Genomic DNA, 26606 nt, shown 5'->3' on the forward strand with positions numbered 1-26606 from the left:
GCAAATGAGCCCCTTGAAACCTATGTCGGCGTTAGTGAGCCTGGCTGCCTTTGCTTTCTTGAGTGCCACATCACACTTTGAGCGTGATTTAAATTGCATTATTATTTTAGACTTGGCTGCATTGTGAGTTTGCACTCTGTGGAAAACTTCAATATCAGTGAGAGTGACTGGGACCTCAGTAGTATTACCAATTTTGGAAACTATGTCCAGAACATTCTCGTCTTCCTGTTTTTCGATACCTTGGATTTGAATGTTCATGCTCCTCGAGTATTATTCTAGACTCACAATTCTCTTCTCATATTCATCGGCCTTACTCTCAAGGTGATCATACTTTGCACAAAGTGCTTGATATTCAGTTTGCAGGACTATGTTTTTTTTGCATTTTGAGCATCTAACTTACTTTTTAGTTATTCAGTTGTGGAATCCGCAAATTCCATGCTTTGGGCTACATTTCTTTGTTCATTTCACACCTTGCGCAGTACAGTGCGAAGGTATCGTTTGGATGCCTCATGTAACAACTTCAGTTCTTGGCAGAGCTCATGTTTCAGCTTCAGGAAATCTGCTTTTATTTCCTTTTTAAATGTAGCCAAGTTCTTATCCACTGAGGTAACACTCAAAAAGCACACAGGCACAGGTAAAACTTGGTACCAGCAATGACACAACTATAGCAAAAGAAAAAGTGCGCACAGGACGCTGACCTGCGGCAAAGAGCAGATCGGGCATTGTTCCATTTGCCGTTGCCGCTCCCAAATGAGTTCAGCATGCTGATTGTGGCTCCTTATAAGCTCAGTGCGTTGATGGCCACGCCACCTGGTGCTGAGTGTTCTAGATGCACTGCTTGTGCTGGTGCGTACGGCGAGTTGACAAGTCACCGGACCAAGCACATGAGGTGGGCTGATATTCCAGGCTCCAGTAATGCTGCACCAGCGGTAAAGTGCAGCGAAGAGCAGAACGGCGTTCAGGCATAGTTCCAGGCATCGTCGCCGCTACCAATTAGGGACCTGCACGACAATTAAGACACGCTAATGCCCGTCTGCAAAGACCTCGGGAACAGCGAATAACGGTCACTCACATACCTTGCTGCTTGCATCCAGCCCCATGTCCTACACTCGTTGCTCTCCTGTCTCCACTCCCCGCACACCCCCAACCAGACCCCAGAGCGAGCACAACTTTGTGCCTATGTCACACCCCCGTGGCACAATGAGAGGACCACATTGCGTGATACCACGGAGAACAGCCAGGACGCACATGCAACCGAAAGACCCCGCGGGGGGCAGACGGCGTCCAGAGCTATGCCGCACTTCACTTAACGGACAAGGTTTCGCTGGAGCCGAAAGCAAATGGCGCAGGCTGCCCTTCAGACAGCACATATCCCCACAAACTCGATGAGTTACAGTGGTGGTGGTGGCTCTTCGCTGTTTCACATGCATTCGTTTTATACGAATATTCGCACAAGTAGCGTATAAGCATACAAATAGTCAATTCTTATTTTATTTGGTTTATATCAAAACTATTTGTATTCGGTTTGGTACTGAAGCAAGACTATTTGGATTAAATTCTGTTTCGAAAAAATTCTGCTCTCACACCCCTACATACAACACAAGCTATGCATAGCTTGTACTGACGTCGGTGAAAGGAATCCTGGGATATGCTTCCACCATACCACTCCACCATTCCAGCCTCTCAAACCGGTATCTCCGCTCGCCGCAGTGAAAACTCTGCTGTAGCCAACTGTAGTTTTTCACCAATTCTAGACAATCCAGGCAAGTTCCAATGTTAGATCATTTACTGAAGAACGCAGACTGTCATAAGCTACCTTGTGATCAGTGACTGAGCCCAAATATGCCCAAATATGTTTGCACAGCAGAATTTTTTACAACCCGGACAGATAAATACAGAACACGTGGTATATACAGTTGCTCAAAACTATTCAGTCCTAACTGATATACATTAGTTGATAAAAGATTTGCACTAAACAATAATCAAGGACACTAATTTTGAATTTCCCTCTTCTTTAAAGCTTCATTTTATGTGACATGAAGCACCCTGCATTGTAATGCATCTGATGGACTCTTTTTGATCATTAAAAGCATCAAGGTCTAACCTCTTTCCCCACTGGTTGGCAGTTGACATGCCAGCTGAGTCTTAGCAGAGGATAAGATCCAGTGGTATCAAGCATGTTACGAAGTAAAATAGCTCTTGCATGTGCACCTATGTAGCACAGAATAGAGTAATAATATGCTAGAAAAGCTGCGGTACCCGAGTGAAAATTATCCTTACAACCAGCTTTTGGCAAGATGTACTAAGCTTATCTATAAAAGCATCAAGAGCTGTCCTTGACAACTTGCACCATGCATGCCTTTCAACTAAATTTTGCATGTGTAGCCCCTAGAAGTACCAAAACACTTGAACAGTTACCCCACAAGGCTAGTTTACATCTTAAATCTAACCTTGCCTCATACAAATAAAATATATAAATGCAAGATAAGCTCCGGTGGTACATTTGTTAACCTATACATTTCGTGACTGGATCCTTTTTCTTGAAAACCATAGAAAAATTTGCACCAATTAACATTATATGCATCGAAAACGATAAGCAATGACAAACCTCAGTATGATCAGCTGCCATCTCCAGTGCTGGAACCAAGGTGCGCTTGCATAAGTTCTTCCAGATTCATCTCTTTCCTTTCACTGCCAAAATCCAGGCCTTTTAAATAAGCTAACACATCCTGGCGGGCCTTCTGCACCTTGACAGACCATGACTGAACCTGGGACTTGGAGGATTTTTCTGGAAAAGGCAACCACTGCTGCATTCAGGAAGGGGCTACGTGAGCAAAGGAGTTACTGAAAGACATTAAAGGAGTCGAGACACCAAATTTTAGTTGCTTTTTCTTTCTTTAGAATGATGTGCAGCCTATTAGAAAACATGGAAAGCCACATGGATTGTGCCAAGAAGCCATAAATAATTTGATTGAATTTTTTTCTCTCATGCTGATTCGGCTTCAGTTTCAACAGAAAAACGACAGCTGTGATGTACAAGATGCATTTAGGTCCAGTGAGGGATACAAAAACTCTAGTATGGTCGCTACTTTCTTTGTTTTAATTCACATAAACTCTTATGCAAGCCTGCTAAAAGTTGGATTGACAAAATAAACAAGCTGCTATTGCAAGTTTTTTGTATGCATTATGTGACCAGAACGCATCTTGTCCATCACAGCCACCTGTCATGTTTTGAAACAGACAAAACAACATGAGAAAAAAATTCAATTATAAATTATTCAGCTGCCGGAGGCGAGTTCAATGTTGTGACTCTTGTATACCATTCTCCAGCGCATCACTCCAAAGAAAAAAAATATGCATGCAAAAATTTGGTGTCTCTACTCGTTTAAAGCGCGCTTCAAACAGCTCAAAAACATGTGTAAAAACCATAAAACACGAGACACTTTTAGCAGCAGGACGGTTTGGCAATTCATATCACAATCAAACAAGTTAGTACTCTGAGTGCCATGCTCCAATGGGATTTTACTCTGGCTTAACAAAACATACAAAATAGTAATGTAAACACTTTGCTACTATGCTATGTTTGCAGGCAGAGTAAAATTCTTTCCCATATGTGCACGAAATTTTTGCACAATCCGAAGATCAGAACATTGTGAACAAAGTGGGCATGAGACCGCTATTTCCTGCCCGGTATAAACTAGGAGGACCAGAAAGAACGCATGGAATGCTGCGGGAAGAAACACCAGAAAGATGTTGATTGTTACTATATTTATAGGATTCTACTGCTATGTGGCCAATTTTACATTGGCGAGACAGGCACGCAAGTGACATAAGAAACAAGTCTTGCCAAAGCCACTTAGCTATTCATTGTGATCAACACAAAGAATTTTTGTGAGGCTTTTTTCAACACCACCATCGTCGCCAAATTTAAAAACATGATTGCTAGACTCATTTCAAAGGTGTAAAATATTCATAAGTGCACTAACAAGTGCGCAGGTCATCCGTGTGCGGCATTATTAAGGAATTACAAACGATTTTGCACCAGCAGTTTTGGTCTCAGTTGGCACAAGCGCAGAATTGCGCCTTGACATCATAGTCAACCAGACAACCTGGATTACCACATTCCTGATGATGCCGGTGTCGCTGCCAAGCACTCGTTGTTCCCTATGAACGACCACTGTGCTCGGTGACGGCACAATACACCATAAAACACGAATAAGCGTATATGGGAGTAAAAAGGAAGTAAGCTCTTCTCTAGCACACTCCCTTTTAAGGGCAGGGTATGCTGTCCAAGTTCCAGAGTAGGTTTAGATCACCAAATATTCGGAAAGCTTATTCTCGGCAACGGAGGTCTATTCTCACTGCAAGGCATAGTAACTTGATGCAGTTAGCAATGGGAAGAGGATTCTGAACGTGGTACCAGAGGTCTTGAGGTTAGCAATCAGAGGAGGTTGAAATCTCAGTTAAAATGTTTGTAACTGCTAGAACTTCGCATGTTTTGAGGAAGGAATTTGTTTCCTCTACCAACCATAAGCACTCCATATTTTTAGTGATGGAAATCTATGCCAGGGCTTGGCAGCATACCCTGCCCTGTAATGGTAGTGTGGTACAGAACAGCTTGGTCGCTTCTTACTCCTTTCGTGTTTAGAGTGTGACTGAGGCAAATGCGCTTTTACGTCACTCGATGCAGGTGGAAATACCGAACAACATTCAAGATCATATTAAATTATGCTTCACTCAATGCCTGCAACTGATGCTTGTTAGAAGGCGTCACCTTACACCCATGAAACAAATCATACCACTTGTTCGGGTTCGAAGCTTTGTGTCGTCACCCCTTTAGTCAGTGACATGTGAAAAGAGTGGAGGCTGCGTCTTTGTTTTTGTGTGTTCTTGTTTCGAGCTCGTCGTTTTCCTGTATATATGCTGCCCAGCCCGTAGCGATAGCAACATTTGGGTGTTAGTCAGCGCAGCTGCCTGTCATCTCCTCACTTGTTCCGTTTCTTTGCACTGTTCCCTGCTTTTCAGTCAAGATAGGCCAACCAGCCCGTCGCAGCCCTTTTCTTCAAAAATTCTTGTGGTGCGGTGACAAGTGAAAGAATACCATTTGCTCATCCTCTCTTCTTAACATTAGTAAAAAAATTGGAAGGGACACTTAAGCTCCGCCTTAAAGGTATGACGCAATAGTGTAATGGATTAATTCCCATGCCTGCAGAATTGGTCAGTCTCTACAGCTATAGAGTCTTCATATGGAGTCCTGGGAGTCCTCACACCACTCCTGAAGCAGTCGTGCAGCGGTTAAGTAATGCGCCACTGCTCTGCGATGGCATGTGCTGCCACCAGGGGGACTTCTGCGACCCAGGTTGCGCTTCCCGAGCAACCTCTCACGACCAATCATCACTACCACCTGCCAGGGTGTGTAGTTTGCTCACTATCCGGTGGGCAGGTTGTGATGATGCTGCAAGTTCATGTGACCTAGGTGACCCACCTGCCACCTAGCTTGCTCTCTAGGGACCACCTACAAGAGCCCTGCCTGCGATTTTTCGCTCACAACGCCGACAACGCCAACACTGGATTTTCTGCGTAACAGGACCTTTAACGCTATCGCGTTAAAAGTTTAATGAACCTATGGAATCACTCAAAAAAACCCAGCCTCACTTAAACTCATTAACTCAAACCCACCTAGGCTTACAGTTCACTTGGGCTCACACAGACTCGCAAGTCATCTGAGTCAACCACTCATGCTGACTCATGACTCATCTGGGCTCACTCACTCATTTCGACTCACTCACTAATTTGGGCTAACTCGCTGATCTCGTCTCACGAGTCATCTGGGCTCAATAACTCATTTCAACTCACATGAGCATGGGAATGCGTTGCGTAATATAGGTTCGAGGCATGCAAAAGATGCGTGTCAAAGGACCCCCTCCTCCCATACAGAGACATGGTGAAACTCAGTCAAACCTTCCAACACATCCCCATGTGGCTCGTAATTGCACCTGCATGAACCACACCTCGACAAAATCACGAGTGCTTACTCGGGCTCACTCACAAAAGTTTGGTCCACCTGTGAGCTCACTCAGACAGACTCACAAAGGCCCGGGCTCATTCAAACTCAAGAACTCATCTGGACTCACTCATTTCGACTTACAACTCATTCGGTCTCACTCACTTCACTTCTTCAGACTCGAGACAGACATGGGCTCACTGAAACACACCCAAGTGGCACACCTCTGAGGCTATCGAAACGCATGACAAGGGAACCCCGTCCCTCCGCACAGCAGCACGGTGAAACTCGATCAAAGCTTCCAACACATCCCATGTGGCTCATTATCACAACCGCTTAAACTAGCAAAGTAGAACAGACCAAACGCTGTCTCCCTCGCTTCCACGCAATTCTATTTTTCAGTCGGCCACAGACGTTGCCAAGACACCTAGTCCTCAAGCATTCTTGGTTGCGACAGTAAATCATTCCTCCCTGCTGCTCTCAGCAAACAACGAGGAAAAAAAAAACTAAGCGCACACCGTTGTTGCAAAAACACAAATCATGATCTGAGCCTCAGCCTGGACTCGCATCTCAAGTCATGATCTGAATGTGAGCCCGAGAGAGTTGGCTCATGACTAAAGGGATAAAATGCCGTCTGCCTCGTTTCCACGGAATCCTCTCTTCGGCAACCCACAGACATCGAGAAGCCGTTTCACCCTCAGGCCTCCCTGGTCTAGGGAGTAAATCTTTCCTCCTGTCTGCTGTCAGTAAACGATCAAGCAGGAAAAAAACTCTAAGTGCTCACCGTCGCTGGGAAAACACAGACCATGATTTGAATGCGAGTCTGAACTCACTTGCATGATCCGAATGCGAGTCCTGAGTCACAACTCTGATCATGAGAATGCGAGTCTGGACTCACAACTCACATCATGATCTGAATGCGAGCCCGGACTCACTCGCAACTCAAATCATGATCTGAATGTGAGCCTGAGAGAGCCCGAGTGATTCGGCTTACGAGTGAGCCTGCCTACCTAAGGTGCAAACTAAAGGGACAAAAGGTCGTCTGCCTTATTTCCAAGGGATCCTCTTTACAGTCACCCATAAACATCGAGAAGCCACCTCGCCCTCAAGCCTCCTTGGTCTAGGGAGTACATCTTTCCTCCCGTCCATATCTCGGCACCATGAGAAGTGACTCAATCACACTCACAAGCACTCACTCACACTCTGTCCACTCACAACCACACACTCACACTCATGACCACTCGCACTCTGAACCACTCATTCAAACTCATGACCACTCACTCGCACTCAAAACCACTCACTCACACTCACAGCGCTCGTGTTGTACATTTTCTTCGTCCTTGTCTTGTTTGCACTGTTTTATAATGAATACCTACCAACTCACCCAGGCTTCTAATTTGGCACACTCGCGTCCGTACAGACACACGAGTCAAAACCATTCACTCACGTTCATGCCCACTCACATTGACCCACTGTTTCCTTGATTGCTGAGAAGGGAGGGGATGAGAGATTTACCGCCGCAGCCGACTGCGCTCGTGGCTTCCCTGGTACAGCCTTGGTTGCACCGAAGTGGCGGTGAGCCGCGCGGGGCTCTGTTGGACTCTTTAGAAAATTTTCAGTTTCGATGCTCTAAGGAAGTGGCAACTTATCAGGCATTTTCCATGTCCCGAACGAATGTCACACACCTATGCTCCCGTACTTGTACCTGACACGATTATTGCCTGTTTAGCTTCAGCCAATCTGCTTAGACATGTTTTTCAATGGTAGGTGTCTAAGTGAAAATAATGGTTTCGCTTTACAGTGGCCTTGGACGGTGTCTAAGTACCAATATTGGGTTTGCCTTGACAGTGGTGTATGTGAGTCTCCATGAACACATTTAAGGCAAAAGGCAACTATGGATACTTTTCGTGGCGTGGGAAATGGAGAGTGTTTTTTTAAAGATCCAGTGAGGTCGTCACCAAAAGGGAAATGGCTGGAATGGGCGCCAAGTACAGATTTGCCCTGCGGGAAAAGCATCCAAAGTGCAGTAGCCATTATCAATCCCTTTGAAACAGCCTCCTGGGCTTACTTTGGGCGTAGTTAAGAGCAAGACAGGGCTGGCTTCGTCTAGCTAGAACAGGTATGCGTGACAGATCCGTGGACATGCCTGATGTGCAGTACGTATTCTGCACTGCACATAATCCCTGTCTGAAGGAGGGTTTAGAAACCACCATGGTGTTTTCACCTGAGGCCGGTGCGTGGAGAGACTACATGCTCATATGAGTGGGAATAGGGGGTGCTAACACTGCACCTAATTATTGTCCCGTAGTCCGCCGCGCCCTTGGTCAATGAAACATCGTTCGTGGAAGAATGCATATGCAGCTAACTTATGAGCCATTCTGCAGTGCATATCCTTCAGAAATGGTGGTACATTACTCGGAAATAGCCCTATAAAGAAGTTCTTAGAGGACTTATACAAGGTGAAAAGTTGGGCTGGTTGGTGCATGATCTTGTGGCAGGAACAGCGTAGCACGAGACAAAGAAGGGACAGCGCAGCGTCGTGTCCCGCCTGTCCCTTCTTTGTCTTGTGCTGCGCTGTTCCTGCCACAAGTTCTTAGAGGAAATCATAGTATCCGGTTCAAAGGATTCCTCATGCCGTCCAGATATCAGTGCGGGTAGAATTTCTGAAATCGGGGTGTGCAATCAAAAGTCATTCCAATAACGGTATTGAAAGCACAAAGATTAAAAAATCACATTTCACAAGCCCATTTCACTCACCCAGCACCAAAGACTGGGCCCCCGCAAATCAGAACCACTCATTGCACACACAGAGCGGAAGCTTGCATGCAGTTGTTGACTTGCCAGGGCAGCCCTCAGCAGCCCAAATTGCCGGCAGCATACTAGTTCAGCGTACATGATGCTGAAGAGAACCTGGCACTAAAAAAACCGTTTTTTTGGACTCTGGGGTGATCATGAAGGACTTAAACCTCAACTATTTCCTGTTCCACGAGCACAGTCCAGTGTCAAAACACACCGGCACCCTTCGACATGCCCCCCCCCCCCCCCCCCCCCCATATACACACCGCCCTCCGCCTTCAGTCTCTTGTTCTCTTTTCGTCAGTTTGGCTATGATGTCCGTAGGAGGGTTTTTTCTTCGCTGCCTTCTCGGTATCGGCAGTTTGAACAGCAGCACTCGCTTGCACAATACTTTTAGGCAGAACGAAAACTTTCGTCCTAGCTTGATCCTTATTAGCTTTCATTCACTTGTACTGCTTTTATTGTGTAGTTTTTTCTTGAGCGAAAAGGGGACAATACTCAGAGACATTCTATTTTAGATCCCTTTCCCTAGTACAGAAGAATTAAGACTGAACTGTCCGTCCAACCAATCAAAAAGGGTGCGGCCAATTTGGCTGCCGCCTCATGTCCACTACCGAAAATCGCCGACATGTTTCGTCACCATCAGCACGAAACGATCATTTCTAGAGCAGATGAAAACATTAAATTTTATTACCACTTTGGTTATCTCCTTGGAGTCAAGGCATCATCATGTCTGATGCTGCGACTACAAAAAATAAAAACCACATGCTCAACGATTTGCGACGTGGGGCATTTTCAAGTACATGATAGGAACAAGAACCTCTGGCTTTACAGAAAAGCGTGCTCGGTTTTCATGTCCTTTCTTGGCTGAGCCGAGCTTATGCAGTTCAAGAGCTGGGCCAAGTGGGTCGGATTCTCCTAGTGGGTCCGGTCCAACCAAAAATTTACAGCCAGAGGAGACCTCTACAATGCATACACCCGGGCCCAGAAAAAACCTAAGCATCCATTGCAGTGACGAGAGACATCCATCTTTCTAGCAGTGGCAATTAAAAATTCAATCAAAGGATCTGAAAACTCGTAAGGGTCCTTGCTCCCGTGAAGGGCCTGCGCGCATGCCAACGGCGAACTTGTAAGGTGAACAGCACTAAAGATTGCATTTCCCGCCCCAGCAGAATCCTCTGCTTCAGTCATTTAAAGACACCGGCATAATGTCTTAAGTTGCCTCGAGCAAACTCAGCAGTGAATATTTTGCTTCCCTCAGCTGTCAGCAACTTTAAAGTGGCTAAGCAGCTAGTGTCGCCGCGAAACACAAGACAAACTTCGCTGTCGTGTCCACTCGCCACTCACGTCCACTCAAAACCACTCATATCCACTCACACTCACACCAACCCACTCGCACTCACAACCACTCACTAACACTCATCTCCACTCACACTCACATCCACTCACTCTTACTCACACTCACATCCACTCACTCTTACTCACACTCACGTCCACTCACACTCACAACCACTCACTCACACTTATGACAACCCACACTCACATCCACTCATGTCCACTCACACTCACAACCACACACTCACACTCACAAATGTGAGTGTGAGTGAGGCAATATGAGTGCATTCATGAGTGAGTGTGCCGACCTATGCTCCCGTTTGCTGTCAGAAAATGATTGTGGAGGGAAAAAAGACTATAAATGCACAAAATCAGATCACGATCATGATTCAGTTCATGGCACCATAATCAGTAGAAGCAAGAGTTCAGGGGTTCAGACTTATCACAAAATCACTATCATCGCAAAAACAGATCATGATTTGAAGCCTGAACTACTAATGCCTAATGCACAAAGTCAAAAACAGGGCCTGATCTCACTGTGTACCATCAGCATCAAAGGAAACGCGAAAAGATTGACTGAAATGCAAGCACAAAAACACAAAAAAATTACCTGCTGGAGAAGAAATATACACAGGGTCAATTAACACTTCCATGCCACTGTCTTCACGCCACTGAAGCAAAAGTAAAGTGCACGAGTATCCTGCCTCCCTAAAAAAAAATCTGGTTTTCCTTTGCGCATTTCAACTCTTCAATTTGCATTCCATTTGACACTGGCTGTATATTAAGCATCTTGTGCTAGGGTCAACGCACTGAACGTCATTAATATAAATGTCAAAAGAAGCATTCAATGCCTTACCTCCTTGTGCCTGCCTAATGAACTTGGACACAATGGCACGAAGCTCTAGATCCCATATGTGCATCTGACTGGCAGGAACCGGTTCTCTGATGGGGCTTGTGATCACAGGGGGCCATGGTTGCCTTGACGCAGCCTCTAAAATGGCCACCACTTTCTCTCTGCATAGGTAGCGGAGGGAAAAGCGGTGCTTTTATCACGGCCAACAAAACCTGCCACCAGTTGTTCTAATACGAAAACAACACAAGACAATAAACACTCCAATCAAAAAAATGTTGACTGAGCCATGAAAAACCTCCCACCCAAGCAACCAAATATTTGTTCCTTAGCTCTTCTTCCTCCTCTCATATTTACCACCACACCGACAAGGTGTAAAGACCCGTACAGTACACGTATACGTCTTTATTATCTTTATCACAATGCACACGCGAACACCCAATTCTTCCTTATATTGTACAACAAAACTAACATTGATGCAACAGACAAACGATGCCAAAAACACACACTCCTGCTTTCGTGTGCTTTGCTCAGGCAAAAAAAAATACTTTTAACAACTTTTATAAAAAAACAATGACAGAGAAAATTATGCCACCTGTGGTTTCTTTCAACAGGCTACAGCTTTCCCATACAAGCTAGTACAAACCTTTAGCATAGCGCGTACCGCTACTGCTTACCGCGTACCGTGCCCCGCAGCCGTGCACACGCTGATTGCTCCCGATGCGGCAGGCGGGCGCGCTGTTGACGGGAATGTGGCGCCATCTGGCGCCCTCAGAGCAATCTGCACATGCGCAGTGGTGGGGCTCAGTATTGGCAAACGGTAGCGATAGCGGTACGTGCTATGCTGAAGGTATCTAATGTGTCCCTCCAGTGCAGGAAGTTTCATGGCACCATAATCAGTAGAAGCAAGAGTTCAGGGGTTCAGACTTATTCCAATAGTCTCCAATAACTCCTTTGTTATGCCAGTGTCACCCTACCCCAGGAAACTTTCTAAACGCTCCACCCAATCTGGGCCCGAGATGGAATGAACTGGGGATTAGCCCATAAACTGTCGCATGTAAGAGTTCCTTTCTTTGAAAAGCACTGCCGTTTTCTAACAGTCCCAGTTTCCATAAAGCCGTACACCTCTAACACGCTTTGCTGCTGCCTCTTGACACATTCGGAATGAAAGGATCCGGCAAAGATAAGTTTCGCAAACTGTGACTACTGTTCAAATTCATGCAGTTAACGATGACCGAGAAAGGTACAAGCTCGCAACAACGTGTGCACAATGTGCCAACCCGTGAAGAATATTGGCCTTGCTTCCTTATAGATTTAATTCCGCTTTATTCAATCAAATGTTCAATCCCCCTTGAAGATTGAGTTAATGAGGTTCCACTTTACACATTGTGACAGCTTGGCTATTGGTGGCAGTGCTCCAAAAATCAAGACAAAAAAAAACAAGCAAACAGTTGGGATGTGACCGAAATTTTCTACCTTTTCACGACCCTCGGAGCAACTGGTTTTCTGGGCTGTGCAAACAGCGTGGGTCTAGAGCACACAGTCTAGTGCACAATAGCAAGATCAAGCTGGAGTTTCCTTCTTGATGCTAGCGCTGGAGGATTTCTCCCCCGGTGGAGAGACGCGACACCATGTGAGTGTTGGGACTGCAGGCCACTGCTGGCAGCACCAGCGTAGCCAATCTCAGCAAACACGCGCACATGCTACAGAATGCGTGCGCAGGGAGAGAGACAAAGGCGCATGCAAAATCAGTGATTTTCGTCAAGCAAGTTGGGTTTCTTTTTTGTTGTATTTTTCGATTCCTGGGCCTACAATGAATCTAACTGGAATCTTGTTTTTATCTGTGCTCCAGAAAGCGAGAAGTAACAACTAATCTACAGTTCGTGACCACAGCATCCTGCTTCAAGTCCTGGAAAAAAGAACTGTGAACACAGTTTTCAAAGTGCGCATGCGGGCCCTCATTTGAAAGATCGTTCTTCGCTCTTTCTAATGCGCATGCTCTCCTTTGTCAAGGGCACTAACAAAAGGCACTAACAGAAAAAAAGCATCCCTATGCTCATTGGTTTCGGTGACTGTTGGCTTCCGTCATGAATGTAATAATAAGCTCCTCTTCATTACCTTGTCTGCTCATGAAATTTCATCATCATCATCATCATTTATTGTCCCTTAAAAGCCCCTGTCGGGGTATTACATAAGGGGGGAGCGTATACAAGGTTGATGTGGAAAAACTAAAGGACTAACATGAAATTTTAGAAGGAGCAAGGCTTCAGTGGCTAGAAAAACTAAATCAAAGATGGGGTTAGCGCAAACTTCAACACACGACCAATAAAGCAATTTTCCCTGCCACCACGTTTAATCGTCATCCTCCTAGGAAGTGCCTTAAATGGCCTTGCAGCTTTGAATGTGCATCTTTTCACCCGAAAAATGTCATCTACGAATAAGACTCCTCAGGCATTCGGAAAACGGGAACATGGCATCACTCCACCAATGTGAGAGGTGAGCATAGTAGCCAATGCGGTTGGGCTGGTGCTATTTTCTTGTTCAGTTATTTTTTACCCAACAATAAAGGCAAAAATTGGGATATTTCGAGAAACTAGCTTTCTTATTTCTTGTTTTTTTCTAGGAAGTTGTGACCTCAGGAGAAGAATAATTTCATATCAAGCAACAAATATGTCCTCAGTGGACCTCTTCTTATTTGAAACTTTACGAGGAAGGGGGCTATGAGTTGTGTTATTTGATATTTATCATTCCTCACAGTAAAAACTTGAAATTGTCAGAGACCATTGAGAACAAAGAAAGAAATAAAGCACCACCTGTGTTCAAACACTGTACTCTTTGTAGAAACTTGTGGGGTTGAACTAGGGGTAAATGCATTTTTCCCACTTAACTGTGACCGACTGTCCAAACCGCCAACTCTACACTATGATTGCAAGCGCTACTGAGCACACGCCAACCACAGCGGGCCAAGCTTTTTGGGAACAAAGGAATACAACACTGGCTGACTGACACAAACATAATTTATTGCTGCAACAACAATAATGCCAGTGGGGAAGACAAGAAAAAATTTTTTACAACTATTTACATTATGTACATGTACAGCAATTGAAAGTGCTTCTCAGTAAAAGTCTCAATGATACGGAGCTACTCGGCCGTGCTTGGTGCCGAGTTTTATAGGGTTTCTCTTCCCTGAAATACCTAGACGGAGGCCGGGCCTGCCGAGGAAGGCATATCCTGAAAAGTTCACTGTGGCATTCATCACGCGCTCTCTCCTTAGGGAAATGTCCCTGTCATGTGTTGAGCTTGACAGGAGGATGCCATCTACGTCGAGCAGACACCGCAATGTCCCCCGAGTGGCGTTCCCACGGTTCATAGGTGGTCGCACGTGTTCCTCATCAGTGCACGGCCTGGGTTAAGCACAAGGCCACGCGGGGTAAGGAAACCACTCGCCGACAGCGTCCCCTTTGAAGACGAATGCCACTGTCAAACATGATGACTGGACCCCGATGACCCCCGGATCCTCTCGGAATGGTCAATTATGGCCAGCCTTGGCAGCTCTGCGCTGGCGGCCTGCAGGGGAGACTTACTGTCGCCGCTGCCATGATATGCCGGGGGGATTGACCCCGCGTCACCTTCACTGAATCAACGGCAGCCCGTGGGAAAGTCCGTTGCATCTGCACCAGTTTTCCCACATGACGAAGGGGAAATGTAACACTGCCCATGACTACTAGATTTCTGCTCATTGGTAGAAACGTGCGAAAGAAGCTATTCTTCTTTCTTTCCTAGTTTCGAGCTCGATATCTTTTCGAAAGCACACTGTATTGATCATGGTCGTTTTCTTTTTTGGACTGCAATGGTGTCAAGCACTTGGCAACAAAGGGCACAAGTGGAGAGGAGTGGTATGGTACATATGTAAAGGGTGACAACACGCATCTCATGCACACAAACACTGAAATGCTGCACAAAGCAGGCGACGCAGCTGCGTACCTCACTACAGTTTTTTGGGTCTCTCCACAAAGGGCGCAGATGCACGTGCAGCACAGCACCCTCTGGCCCATGTTGTCTCCCTTATAAGGTTGTCTCCCTTTGATCTCTTTTTGAAAAGGCGAAAATGTCAGAATAATCAAGCATGTCCAAAAAATCAGAGGTCCTAATTTTCGGTCAGCAATTGTATTCACAAAGAAAACTGGTGCTGCCTGCAAGTACAGTTTTCGGAAAAGCTGGCTGAGCAGCCAAAACAACAGGCTGCACCCCGGCTAATTGCAGAAGCAAGCGACAGCTTGGCTCAGTGGGTGGGCGAGTTGTGCAGTTTTTTGGCTATGCATTTCATCTCCTCATTAAAATTAAGGTCAAAAGGAAGAGCCATCACTTCTCAAACTAAAATACCGCAAAAATGCTACAGTAATCTTTAAAACAAACGCACAACTCACCCACCCACCAAGCCGGACTTGCTTCTTCATCCGGCATGCAGCGAGCAGCCTGCCGGATCAGCTGCTTAGCTCACGTCTGCAAAAACTGTAATCGCAGCCGGCAGCAGTTTCACCTTAATGCCAGAGAATGCGGGCAAGTACCATTATTAAATTAGGTCTCAAAGAACGTAGACCATAATATACTGCCTTGTGAATGTTAGTTCTCAATTTGGCCAGTAGTTAGTGCACAGGAATTTTTGAAAATCCGGCAATAAATACAGAGGCCTCTGTATGGTCATCCACATTCGTAGCATTTCTCTTTCAACATTAGACTTGCCTGCTCTTGCACATGCTCAGTGAAAATTTCTTTTCAACACATCTGACATCTGGCATGTTGACAAGCCTTAGCACAGGCAAGCACCACCATAAAGTTATGATGTACATTTAAAAATATGGACAGGTACTTTTTGAGGTCATCTTGAGTTAATCTAGACCCTGAATGACTATCATCATCATCATCACCAGCCTGACTACACCCCACTGCAGGGCAAATGCTTCGCCCGTGCCTCTCCAATTAACCCTGTCCTTTGCCACCTGCATCCAGCCTTTGCCTGCAAACTTTTTCATCTCATCCGCCCAACTAACCTTCTGCCGCCAACTGCTACGCTTGCCTTCTCTTGGAATCCACTTCATTACGTTATCTTGCCTTCACATTACATGCCCTGCCCAAGCCCCTTTCTTCCTCTTGATTTTGACTAAGATGTCATTAACCCGCGTTTGTTCCCTCACCCACTCTGCCTGCTTCCGGTCTCTTAACGTTACACCTATCATTATTCTTTTCATGGCTCGCTGCATTGTCCTTAACTTAAGCTGAACCCTTTTTGTAAGCCTCCACGTTTCTGCCCCGCAGGTGAGTACCGGTAAGATACAGCTGTTGTACACTTTTCTCTTGAGGGATATTGGTAAACTGTCATTCATGATCTGAGAGAACCTGCCATATGCGCTCCACCCCATTCTTATCCTTCTAGTTATTTCCCTCTCATGATCCGGATCAGCTGTCACTACCTGCCCTAAGTAGACGTATTCCTTTACAACTTCCAGGCTCTCGCTGCCAATTGTGAACTGCTGTTCTCTTGTTAGACTGTTGAACATTACTTTGGTTTTCTGCATGTTAATTTGCAGACCCACCATTCTGCTCTGCCTGTCTAACTCATTTATCATGATTTGCAGTTCACCTCCTGAGTGACTCAGCAAGGCAATGTCATCAGCGAATCGCAGATTATTTAGGTATTCTCCATTAACTCTTATCCCCAACTGTTCCCAATTCAGGCCTTGCAATACCTCCTGTAAACAGGCGATGAATAGCATTGGCGAGATCATGTCTCCTTGCCCGACGCCCTTCCTTATTAGAATTTTATTGCCGACTGTATGGAGGACTATGGCAGCTGTGCAGTTGCTACATATATCTTCCAGTCTTTTGACATAAGGCTTTTCTACACCTTGATTCCGCAATGCCTGTATGACTGCTGAGGTTTCCACCGAGTCAAATGCTTCCTCGTAACCAATGAAAGCTATATATAGGGGTTGGTTATATTCTGCACATTTCTTTATCACCTGATTGATAGTGTGAATATGATCTATTGTGGAATATCCTTTACGAAAGCCTTCCTGACCATTTGGTTGATTAAAGTCTAAGGTTGCCCTGACCAATTGAATGACTATAGTCAGATACAACTCAAGACTATAGCAGTGAACGCCCTCAAAGGAGGCCTTCTAACCATTGGTATCGACCGGGTCTCATGACCACACGGTTAATCCTCTAGCGTGGAATCGCAGGTAACTGGCAAGTGCCTCTGTGAAATGGGATTAACCACGACCTGACCAGCTGATACCACTGGCAGGAGGGCTTCCTTTGAGGGGTTTTTGCCATTACATTCTTGGCTTGTCCCCTACTGTAGAGAGAAAAGAAGTTTACAATTAGCAACTATTTTTGAAAAAACCTCTCGTGAAAGAGCTTGAGTTTTTAGCTAGTCTTCATAGAATACCGTCAGCTGTTTTCAAAGGCCAACGTAAGCTCGGCAAGCTTTCTGGATAGAGAAAATGTTAAACCTGAGCTTTATGTAATATGTGCAGGGCACAAACACTGAGAAAATTCAGACTCTCCCTGCAGACTACGGGCCCTACATGTATGGCGCACACCCTCGAGCAGGCTGTTACACTCAAGAGAGCAGCAAGACACTCACATGCTGTCTGGTGTCCCATCCACAGTTACTGTGAGCTGTTCCCAAGGCTCATCACGAGGCGCCTCAAATTTTTTTGCCATGGTCCTAATCGTCGATTCAGGAACAGAAAAGGCACGACTGGCATTTCTTCGAACAGCTTCTTCCTCTGTGCAGAGCAGGAACACCTGGCAGAAGCCCAAAGAATCTGCAATGGTGCAAAGCAAGCACAATACATAAAAAGATACACAAAAACCCCACACATGCACTCCCAAGTAATACTTCACTTCACACTTATTTGCAAACCAATGCAAGAGGCACCAGGCAAACAAGGCACGCCGTGTAACATATAGGACCAAGGTGAAAGCTATGTTTTGTACAAGGGCAAGAACTATGGGTTGTCAATGGCAACTGTCCTTCACAAATAGCAGCACTTCTTAGTTGCCAATTAATTGACCATAAGTAAACCTTTTCATAACAGAATTGCCCACATAATGAATTGAACTCATTAAAATGCCTTTCCCAAACCCCGTTCAGAGTGTTCCATACAACTTAAACCAAAGTTAAAAATGTACTGGTCCTTTATAACAGACTGCAACAAAACATCTTATTGACCACTTAGAGTATTTTCATATTCTAAAACTAACTGGCTGAGTTCATTCAACTAATTTATCAAGGTTTGAAATGAGGTTAAAAGTTTTACATACGTCTCTGGTTAAAGGGACACTGAGGAGAAGTTGAAGTTGGCTTGTATCGATAGAATACCAGCTCCTAAACACAAAAACACCACTCTTTCTGAAAACAAAGCCCTTGTAAGGTAGAAAAGAGCAATAACTAAAATACAGGTATCGTCGCCACAGGCCAATCTCGCAAGTACAAGCGTGATGATGAAAAAGGAGAAAAGAACGACAGATCTCTGAGGCTGACAAAGGTGCATTAAGGTTACGTGTTTGATCGATATTGAAGTATATAAGTTTTGTTTTGAAAAGACTAGTGCACTTTTCTCACGCAAGGAAAACGGGGAAAAAAAAAAAGACAACCTGAATGTTGGAAGTCAAATAACCCTGCAAATGGTGGCGCAACAGGAGGCCAGCTGAGTTTCGGTATGTTTTAGGGTGCCTCGCGGCTATGCATTCTGCGTGCCCGCAAGGTTTCGTTATGCGCCTCGATTTACAAGGGCAGGGCAGCAGAGGACCTCCAAGTGCATCTCTAAGTGCTCCTTGGACGAAGTTCGTGCAGTGGCACGCAACTGCAACAAGGAAAAAGAGCTGTGTACAGCCAATGGTCAACGCGCCTCCACATCAGCAAACTCACCGCACGGCGTGTTCGCATCGTCAACGTACTAATACGCTGGGCTGCATAACCAGCCCTACGAGGACTATTATTACATGTACTTCAGTGCATGGAATAAATGAAATGAAATAAAATGAAGTTTAAATATGTCCGCACATACCAGTCGCTACACATCAGTTGTGACAGTGGCTCAGCAGTGATAGCGACGCTGCCAACTCCTCGGCGCTAGGACTTTATTGCCAGACCCGCTGCCTCGGCCCTAAAAATCATTGCACGCTGGGTGGGTTTGAGGTCACTGAATGCAGGCCGCAGTTCTTTGCGAGAACTTCGTTGTTGGAATCGGGAACGGGATCCATTGTAACATTGGTGCAAACGTAAACGAAGCGACGACGGCTGATAGAGGCCTTCAACAACCGGCCGGCAGTAGTTTTCATTTCGGCTGCTGCTAGGCAGGAGCGCAGCACTTGCTTCCAGCAATCACAGAGTCCTTGTTTCCGTTTCCGCCGCTTTACCTCACTCTTCTCCTACTTCGTCATCAGAGAGTCCTGAGTTTGAATCGTAATGCCAAGAAAAAGTTTTTCAGCTTCGAATCCAAATCTCTTAGCAATAAATGCACCTTTCGCTGCCGGACAAGTGGCAATAAAGCCACAAAATGCCGAACTATCTGATTTTACTAACAAAAAAATTGATAATGTTGTCCTCAGTGTCCCTTTAAATGAAACTATCACAGTCAGAAGCCAGATCTGCAGTGTCAAGACCAGAAACAAAACTAGCCAGCTAACAGTAACTCTGGCAAAAGATATCTGCAAACTCACAATTACGGGCCAGCTTAAACCATGCCGCACGCATGCTCCGATAGTAGAGATTGTCATCAACCATTATCACAGCCTTCTCATTGGGTTGTATCTGCCTTGTGGCAGCCAACAAGCGGCCAACCATTTCATTCACAGGTTCCTCGTACACATGGCTTGGCTCAAAGTTGTCACCACAAAGCTGTCCAATGTAGCAATCAGCAGCTTCAAGCAAATGTTGACGGCATTCTTTAGTGAGGCCTTTTCTGGAAGCCTGCATCAAGGAATACAGCAAAATAAAGCTGTAAATTAACCAACCCAATTCACTAACTTTCCAGCAACAATGCTCCGTGGGTACACAAAAAGCAATTCAGATGTCATCATGCAAGGTTTTCAAAGACAGCACTGTTTCACAACAGCACTTGTGAAACAGTGTTTGCTTTGTGTGTTGGTCCGTCGTGTCATCCCACACTGTTAAACCATAAATCAGTACCAACTTGCACACATCACAGCCTTAATTAGCAAACACCAGATGCATACTATTACCATGGGTGGAGATTTCAACTTGCCTAAAGTAAACTGATATCTTTGATACGCTCAGCCTTCTAGTCATCATTTGGATTTACTCCTTGACATTGGCTACAATTTCAAGCCAGTGGTGGATACATCCAACAATCACAACAGACACAAGTTGTTGCCTCGATCTTGTTTTTGTTTCTGACGCAATTAGCTGTCTTGGTTTCACAGTCAATGTTCTGCCTGAAAAATCTGATCACAACGTGGTAGTCTTCAAATCAAACTCAGCGGCCCTAGACGCAAAGGACAAAAACCATTTTTCTAGACTTTACTCAAACTGACAACACTAGTATTTTAGACATTCTCAAACTAAACTACGACAAGCTAGATAAAGGGTCCAGGGATAATACCGCAAATGTTGAAAATTTATGGCTGCATTTTATGCACACGGTTCATGAGTGTGCACAAAAGTATGATCCTCTTAAAAAGTAAACCGCTCTAATTACACACGAAATCATTCAACTAATCCATCGCTATAAACACTCTTGATGTGCTCATCCACAGACAAGGTGCAGCTTGCAGGTTCTTCGAGAAGAGTTGCAGAAAAAAATTAAATGATCAACATACCAGCTTTTTAACAATAAGATGCACCACTTCCTCACTAGTGACCCCAAAAAGTTCTCGAGGCACCTAACAGACAAGAAAGATCCTGTAAGCAAAATCTGCCTGAACAACTCTGATGTTACGGACATAAGTATAATAGCGTCAGACTTTAACGCCCTTTTTCCAGCACATTTCTGCGCAGAACAGATACGGTAGTCGAATTTAAAGACAGAAGCTTAGATATACCTGACATTATTAAAAATGAACTGGGCATTTTTTCCACAGTAATTCACCTCGACATTAAGAAGTCAACTGGACCGAACGACGTCCTGAACTGCTTTCTTTTATCCATTACCTCCTGTGCAAGTCTGCAGATGGTAAAGTCACTAAGACTGAATAATGGTAACGGTTATTACAATCTTCAAACCTGGTGATAACCATTCTGTGACGAATTATAGGCCAACTTCTCTGTGGTGCACCACCAGCAAGGTGATTGAACATTTCACTTTTAAACACGTGAGCTCATTTCTGGCGAGCAGCCAGCATGGTTTTCTGTGTGGTCTATCGATGGTGTCGAAACTACAGCAGACTCTTGTTAAGACAATCTCACTTAAAACGAATTTTCGCATAAGATGAACAATTGAACCCCAATTGGTTGGTTTCCCACAGGACTCAATGTAAAAAAAATTCACTTAAGATGAACTGTTTCGCATGTCCTTCAGTTAAGATGAACTTTCGCAGTGACCGCAAACTACGGTGACCCCGCCCAACGGCACTCACGGGGCTTTGCACAGCACTGAGAAGGAAAGGAAAAAAAAATTAAATGCTTCCACACAAGAAAATGCACCAGCACAAGATGGCTCCCATGCACCTTTGCAGAAAACTGCGGGGAAGCTGTTTTGTAGGAGCGCACTCCCTTGGGAAAGCTTTCTTGCCGGTACAGAGAAGGCATGGCACACAGAGGTCAGCACATGTGTAGTGTACTGCACCTTGCCCCACCCTAACAGATTAAAAGGTGCGTATGCACAAAGTGCATCCACTGGTCTACTTGGAGAGTCTCGGGCAAAATTTTAAACTGACGTGATGTCACAACACGTGTTATTGCTGCGCAGAGATGGCCAGATATCGTCGCCGCATGCATTACCTGTGGCGTACAAAAAGGCATGTGGTGTGTGTGCTTGTGGGGTTGGTAACAGCTACACTACAGAAAGCATGAGATAAGAGAGAGACACACGGCAATCCTGCTGGGCACCTTCGAAGCATGCGCTCAGAGCAAGATGGAAAGCAAGAATTATAAGAAAAAACACACACGAATAGCAGTCACTGTGGAATACAGTGAGAAAAACAGACGGTGAAAAAGAAAACTAGACGAATGCCATTTTCAAGTAAAATAATGTGACATTGTTTCATGCTCTGTCTTCAGCTCACCTCATGCATGATGGAATAAATGCTCTGTCTGCAATTATCGTCTCTCTGAAAAGCTATTTTATTCATTGCTTTCATGTAACATATATATGGACACACCTAGCGTGCTCATATATCTTTTATGGGCACTTCTAATAAAACAAACTTCTGATAAGGTGAACAAATTTTCAGATCCCTTCAAGTTCATCTCAAAGGGAGTCTACTATAATTCATATTACAAAATTCTTCACAACACTGGACAAAGGTAGGCAAACAGATATAATACTTCTCAACTTCCAAAAAGCCTTCAACTGCGTACCCCATTCGAATTCGATGCCGAAACTTAGGAACCTGTGCAGTGGCTAAACTGTGCAGTGGCTTGACTCCTATCTTTCAAAGCACTGTCAGTATGTCCAAAAAGCAAATCTAAGTCACAAACAACACCAGTGATTTCTGGGATTCTTCAAGGCTCAGTACTTGGGCCCCTTCTTTTTCTTGTTTATTTTAATTACCTGTCCATTGATTCTCCCGTGCTCGGTCGCTTTTTTGCAGACAATTGCACTGTCTACCAGAACATTGAAACAACTGAGGATCAAGCCACACTAAATGACTACCTAATGGCTATTACTAACTGGTGCCGCATATGGGAGATGACTTCGAATATCTCAAAATGTGCTGAAATGACAGTAACACAAAAAAAACACTTCCCTATGCATACAATGTTAACAATAACCAAACTGTATGTACTGATGAGTTTAAATACTTGTGTGTAATTACTGGCTCTATATTAACCTCTAACTCACAAATTAAGAATATGGTCTTAGCAGCATCAAAACGACTGTGGTTGTTTAGGCATCGCTTGAAACACTGTACCACAATACGAAACTAGTTGCATACACATCCCTCGTACACCTGTTGCTTGAGTACGGAGATGTAGTTCGGGTGCCACACACCAAACCAGAAACCACATAGAACATATACAGAAAAAAAGCCTTTTTTTTTTTATAATGCTTTCAGCAGGCAGGTGTCTGTATCAGATCTTTACATGTAAACGATCTGGTCTTTGCAAGGTCAAATCCCAGTTGCGCCGCCTCAAAATGATCTTCAACATCGTTAACAACCAGATAGAACTACAGTTCCAGACATACATACAATATAACATGGCACGACATGGCCTAGCCGGACAAAACACAGCAAAGACATTTTAGTACCGCATTATCGAACAAATGTATATACGGGTTCCTTTTTCCACCATGGGCAACTGCCAAGTGGAACAGTCAGCCGGATGAGGTGGTGAACCTGTCGTCGTCTAAATCTTTTCTAGCAGGTGTCGTTCCTTACTTGTGATAGTTGCACATTTTTTGCTACTTTTTAGCAAGAGCCAATATGTGAAGTTCTGACTGTTCATTGTATAACTTTTGTTGGTGTTTGTGCTTTTCATTGTTCCTTCATCGTCACAGTACAACCATGATTTGCAACAATTATAACTTGCAGCACTTAATAACTCCTTCCTTGGTGGTCAAAAGATTGCCGGCAGTATTGAATAAATAGAATAAATAAGCACTGTCCAAAAGAGGATTGCATTTTCCCCGCAGAGGTTTAAAAAAAAAAAAACACCATGATACTTTTTCGTTAAAGATCTGCAGAAAACAGGGTTGCTGCATCATACATGACATAAAAGGCCATTCAGCGAGGCCAAAAACAAAATGAGAGTGCGAAATGTCCTCTACAAGTTAGGGAAGTTTCTCCATCACCTCCTAGTTTGACAAAAGCAAATCTAGACTTGCGCGCACAACTTCATACCTACATATCCTTTGAAGAAGTTCTGACTTCAGTAACACGCTCGATTAGCTAATTCGACACACAGGACACAGAGGTCTGCAGCTGCACTAACTTCAGTTCTTACAAGTCTTGCGCGCCTCCGCGTTGCACCGTAGCACAGTGCGGACGGCGGAGTGCTTACATCTTTCGTATGTAAAGCTGCAGTTTTCGTATGACACTTTCTCGGTTAGCACGCAATTGCAAACGGTATGCATGTAAATTAAGAATTATCAGAATTACAAAGCACCCCACTGCTAGATCATGTTGTGTTTTGAATACATAATGGTTACTGCAGGGTTCGCTGAACGCCACATTTATTTTGTTCAACAAACAGTACGTGTGCGCGTAACTCAGCAATAATATTGAAGTGGCTTACCATTTCAGCTTGAACCTCCGTGCTTACAAGCTCATCATAGCAGATCACATACGGGCACCACGACAGGCCGCGTGCTGATGTTGACGAACGACTTCCTAACGCTGCGCGAATTTTTTGCACAAGCGTTGTTTTCCCACTCGCCGGTAACCCACAAAACAGCATCAGTACTGAGGCACAACCAGTACCCATAATGTAACAGGTAAAGAGAAACCTGCGGCACAAGCACTGGAGAGATACTGAAGACGCACCCACAAAGCCCCACTACTACACTGTAAGCACTACCTTTGCCAGATCTCAAGCAGCTCACAAAGCGCTAATCTCTGTAGATAAGAAGAGCCCTCCTCACCCTTCAAGACGTTTTGATCTTTAGGGGAGGGGAGCCGCAAGGCTCCACTAAGCAAATTAGAAGCAAATGATGCAGCCTGGTTGGCGTTACTTTTGGCAAGTACTATAGCAGTACCATAGACATTCAATGCTACGTACTATGCATGGTAGTGTGTACTATCGCGATAAAAATATTACGGGACGCGTGTCTTCGAAAAAAAAAAGTTTATTGCAGCCCTACTACGCGAGACAGTCATGGTACTTTGGGCTGGATGGCACATCGGTCGCCCGAAAATGAAGCTACCGGAAGTAAGCGGCCTTGTCCCGGAAGTCAGCATTTGACAGTGCACGAAATCGGACCTCACCACCTCTAGTTTGCCTCAGCACGGTTTTCCGGTTTCAGCTTTCGTTTTCAAAACACTTCGCATTTTTTTTTTGCCGTTCTCGTTTTTTTCCACGACAATGCCTACCTGTCGAGCCGTCAACTCTATGAGGAGACCAGCAAAGTGTTCGGGAAAGACGTTTAAAAAATAAGGGTCCATTGCATCGCAATGGTACGACACTAGCAGACGACAGGACGTCGCTGCACACAGGACGTATACTACGGGCTCAGCTCCATGTCGTCACGTTGCGCTAGCGTCACCAACTCAGCTCTTTGTTGTGATGCACGTCGTCGCGCTCTAAGCCCAAGTTATGCCATCAATGGTGGATAAATTATGCTTGAATCAGCTTTTATTCGATGATGCTTGGTGCAGTTGACTAATTCTAACAGCGCTTGTCATGCGCGCTGCAGCATTCGTCTGTGTGCTGTGCGATAGAAACCGCCTAAACTAATCCGGAGCCCTTAATTCACTACGGCGTCCCTCATTGCCCATGTATCGCTTCTAGACGTAACACCTTACAATTTACAATATTTTGTGATTTTCTAGTCCTTGCAAAGCTTTCACGTGCACTGCATCAGAGCTGCATGGGTTTCTTGCCACGCGATAATACCGGAGCTGTCGATGCCTGCAAGCAACGTAGACCGCGGTTTACTTGCTGGGCTAAAATTGGCACATGCGGCACGTTGAGCTCCTCCCAAAAGTCTGTACTTAACAATGCTTCACAGCCTTAACAAAGGTGAACAATCTGTTTTACTGTCGCTTAACGTTCTTGTCAGCTCAACGTACTGCTTTTATCGAATATTTGCTATGGCTTACGGAATAATTACTGCACAAGCTGGCATGCATAACTGTCTCAAGCAACTGAACTTCAGTTCGTCTGTAGTGCAAAAATGCAACTGCATGAAAAATGTGTTGCATTTTCAGCCCTACTGTATTCTTTCTGGCAGTACGAATTGCATCGAGCATGCGCCGAGGCTTTGTGGCTGAAAACCTCTACCCAAGTGAAATTGGCCGACGGCCGACCATCGGCAAGCAATTGGACGGCCGGTATCCTCGGCCAACCAATGGCGGCCCCAAGCCGGGCCGTGGTTGGCTGCCAATTGCACTGGTTAATAGTTGGCCAAAAACGTTCAGCCAACGACCGGCAAATGATAGGGAATTAGTCGGTACCCAATGCTCGGCAACCAAACGGGGACCACCGTAGGACCGTAGGGCCATGGTTGGCTACCCACTTGCTTGGCCAGTGTTCATCCAGCCACAAGACGCACGCAGTAGGCGCGCGGAAAATGGGGACGATCGAGACGCTCGATCGACGTTTCATATTATCCCAAACATTTTTATTTTTACGTATACAGTGTGCGTGGATGACTGGTGATCGAGCCTAATTTATCAATCGGTGAAATGTATATTTATAAGCAATATGCAGGTGCAATGCTGCGGCATCTATTTTTTTTAATGCTGAGCATTTAATTAATTGTTGGATGA

At 45.0% G+C, this 26606-nt stretch overlaps 1 protein-coding gene across 2 annotated transcripts; it reads right to left on the bottom strand.

Annotated features, from left to right (window-relative positions):
• Positions 1–25016, bottom strand: Pstk (Phosphoseryl tRNA kinase). Of its 2 annotated transcripts, XM_077645919.1 has the most exons (6): positions 24415–25016; positions 19719–19968; positions 17635–17818; positions 10992–11149; positions 2609–2788; positions 1–1001 (listed from the first exon to the last, which is right to left on the bottom strand). In XM_077645919.1, exons 1-5 carry the CDS (start codon positions 24601–24603, stop codon positions 2619–2621), a joined length of 951 nt encoding a protein of 316 aa, XP_077502045.1. In that variant the 5' UTR covers positions 24604–25016; the 3' UTR covers positions 1–1001; positions 2609–2618. The 2 variants fall into 2 exon arrangements, with proteins under 2 accessions (XP_077502045.1, XP_077502046.1); XM_077645920.1 differs by lacking the exons at positions 1–1001; positions 2609–2788; positions 10992–11149 and adding an exon at positions 13987–14389 and having other exon boundaries at positions 24415–24754.
• Between the last annotated feature and the right edge of the window lie 1590 nt (positions 25017–26606).

This window comes from Amblyomma americanum, chromosome 1 (assembly GCF_052857255.1).
Source record: "Amblyomma americanum isolate KBUSLIRL-KWMA chromosome 1, ASM5285725v1, whole genome shotgun sequence".
NCBI classification, from domain to species: Eukaryota; Metazoa; Arthropoda; class Arachnida; order Ixodida; family Ixodidae; genus Amblyomma; species Amblyomma americanum.

Coding starts and splice junctions, on each gene's coding strand:
- Pstk (XM_077645919.1), bottom strand. CDS start 24,603: ATGGGTACTGGTTGTGCCTCAGTACTGATGCTGTTTTGTGGGTTACCG. Junction 17,819..19,718: donor GTTTAAGCTGGCCCGTAATT/GTGAGTTTGCAG, acceptor GCACCATTGCAG/ATTCTTTGGGCTTCTGCCAG. Junction 2,789..10,991: donor CATTAGGCAGGCACAAGGAG/GTAAGGCATTGA, acceptor TGCCTTTTCCAG/AAAAATCCTCCAAGTCCCAG.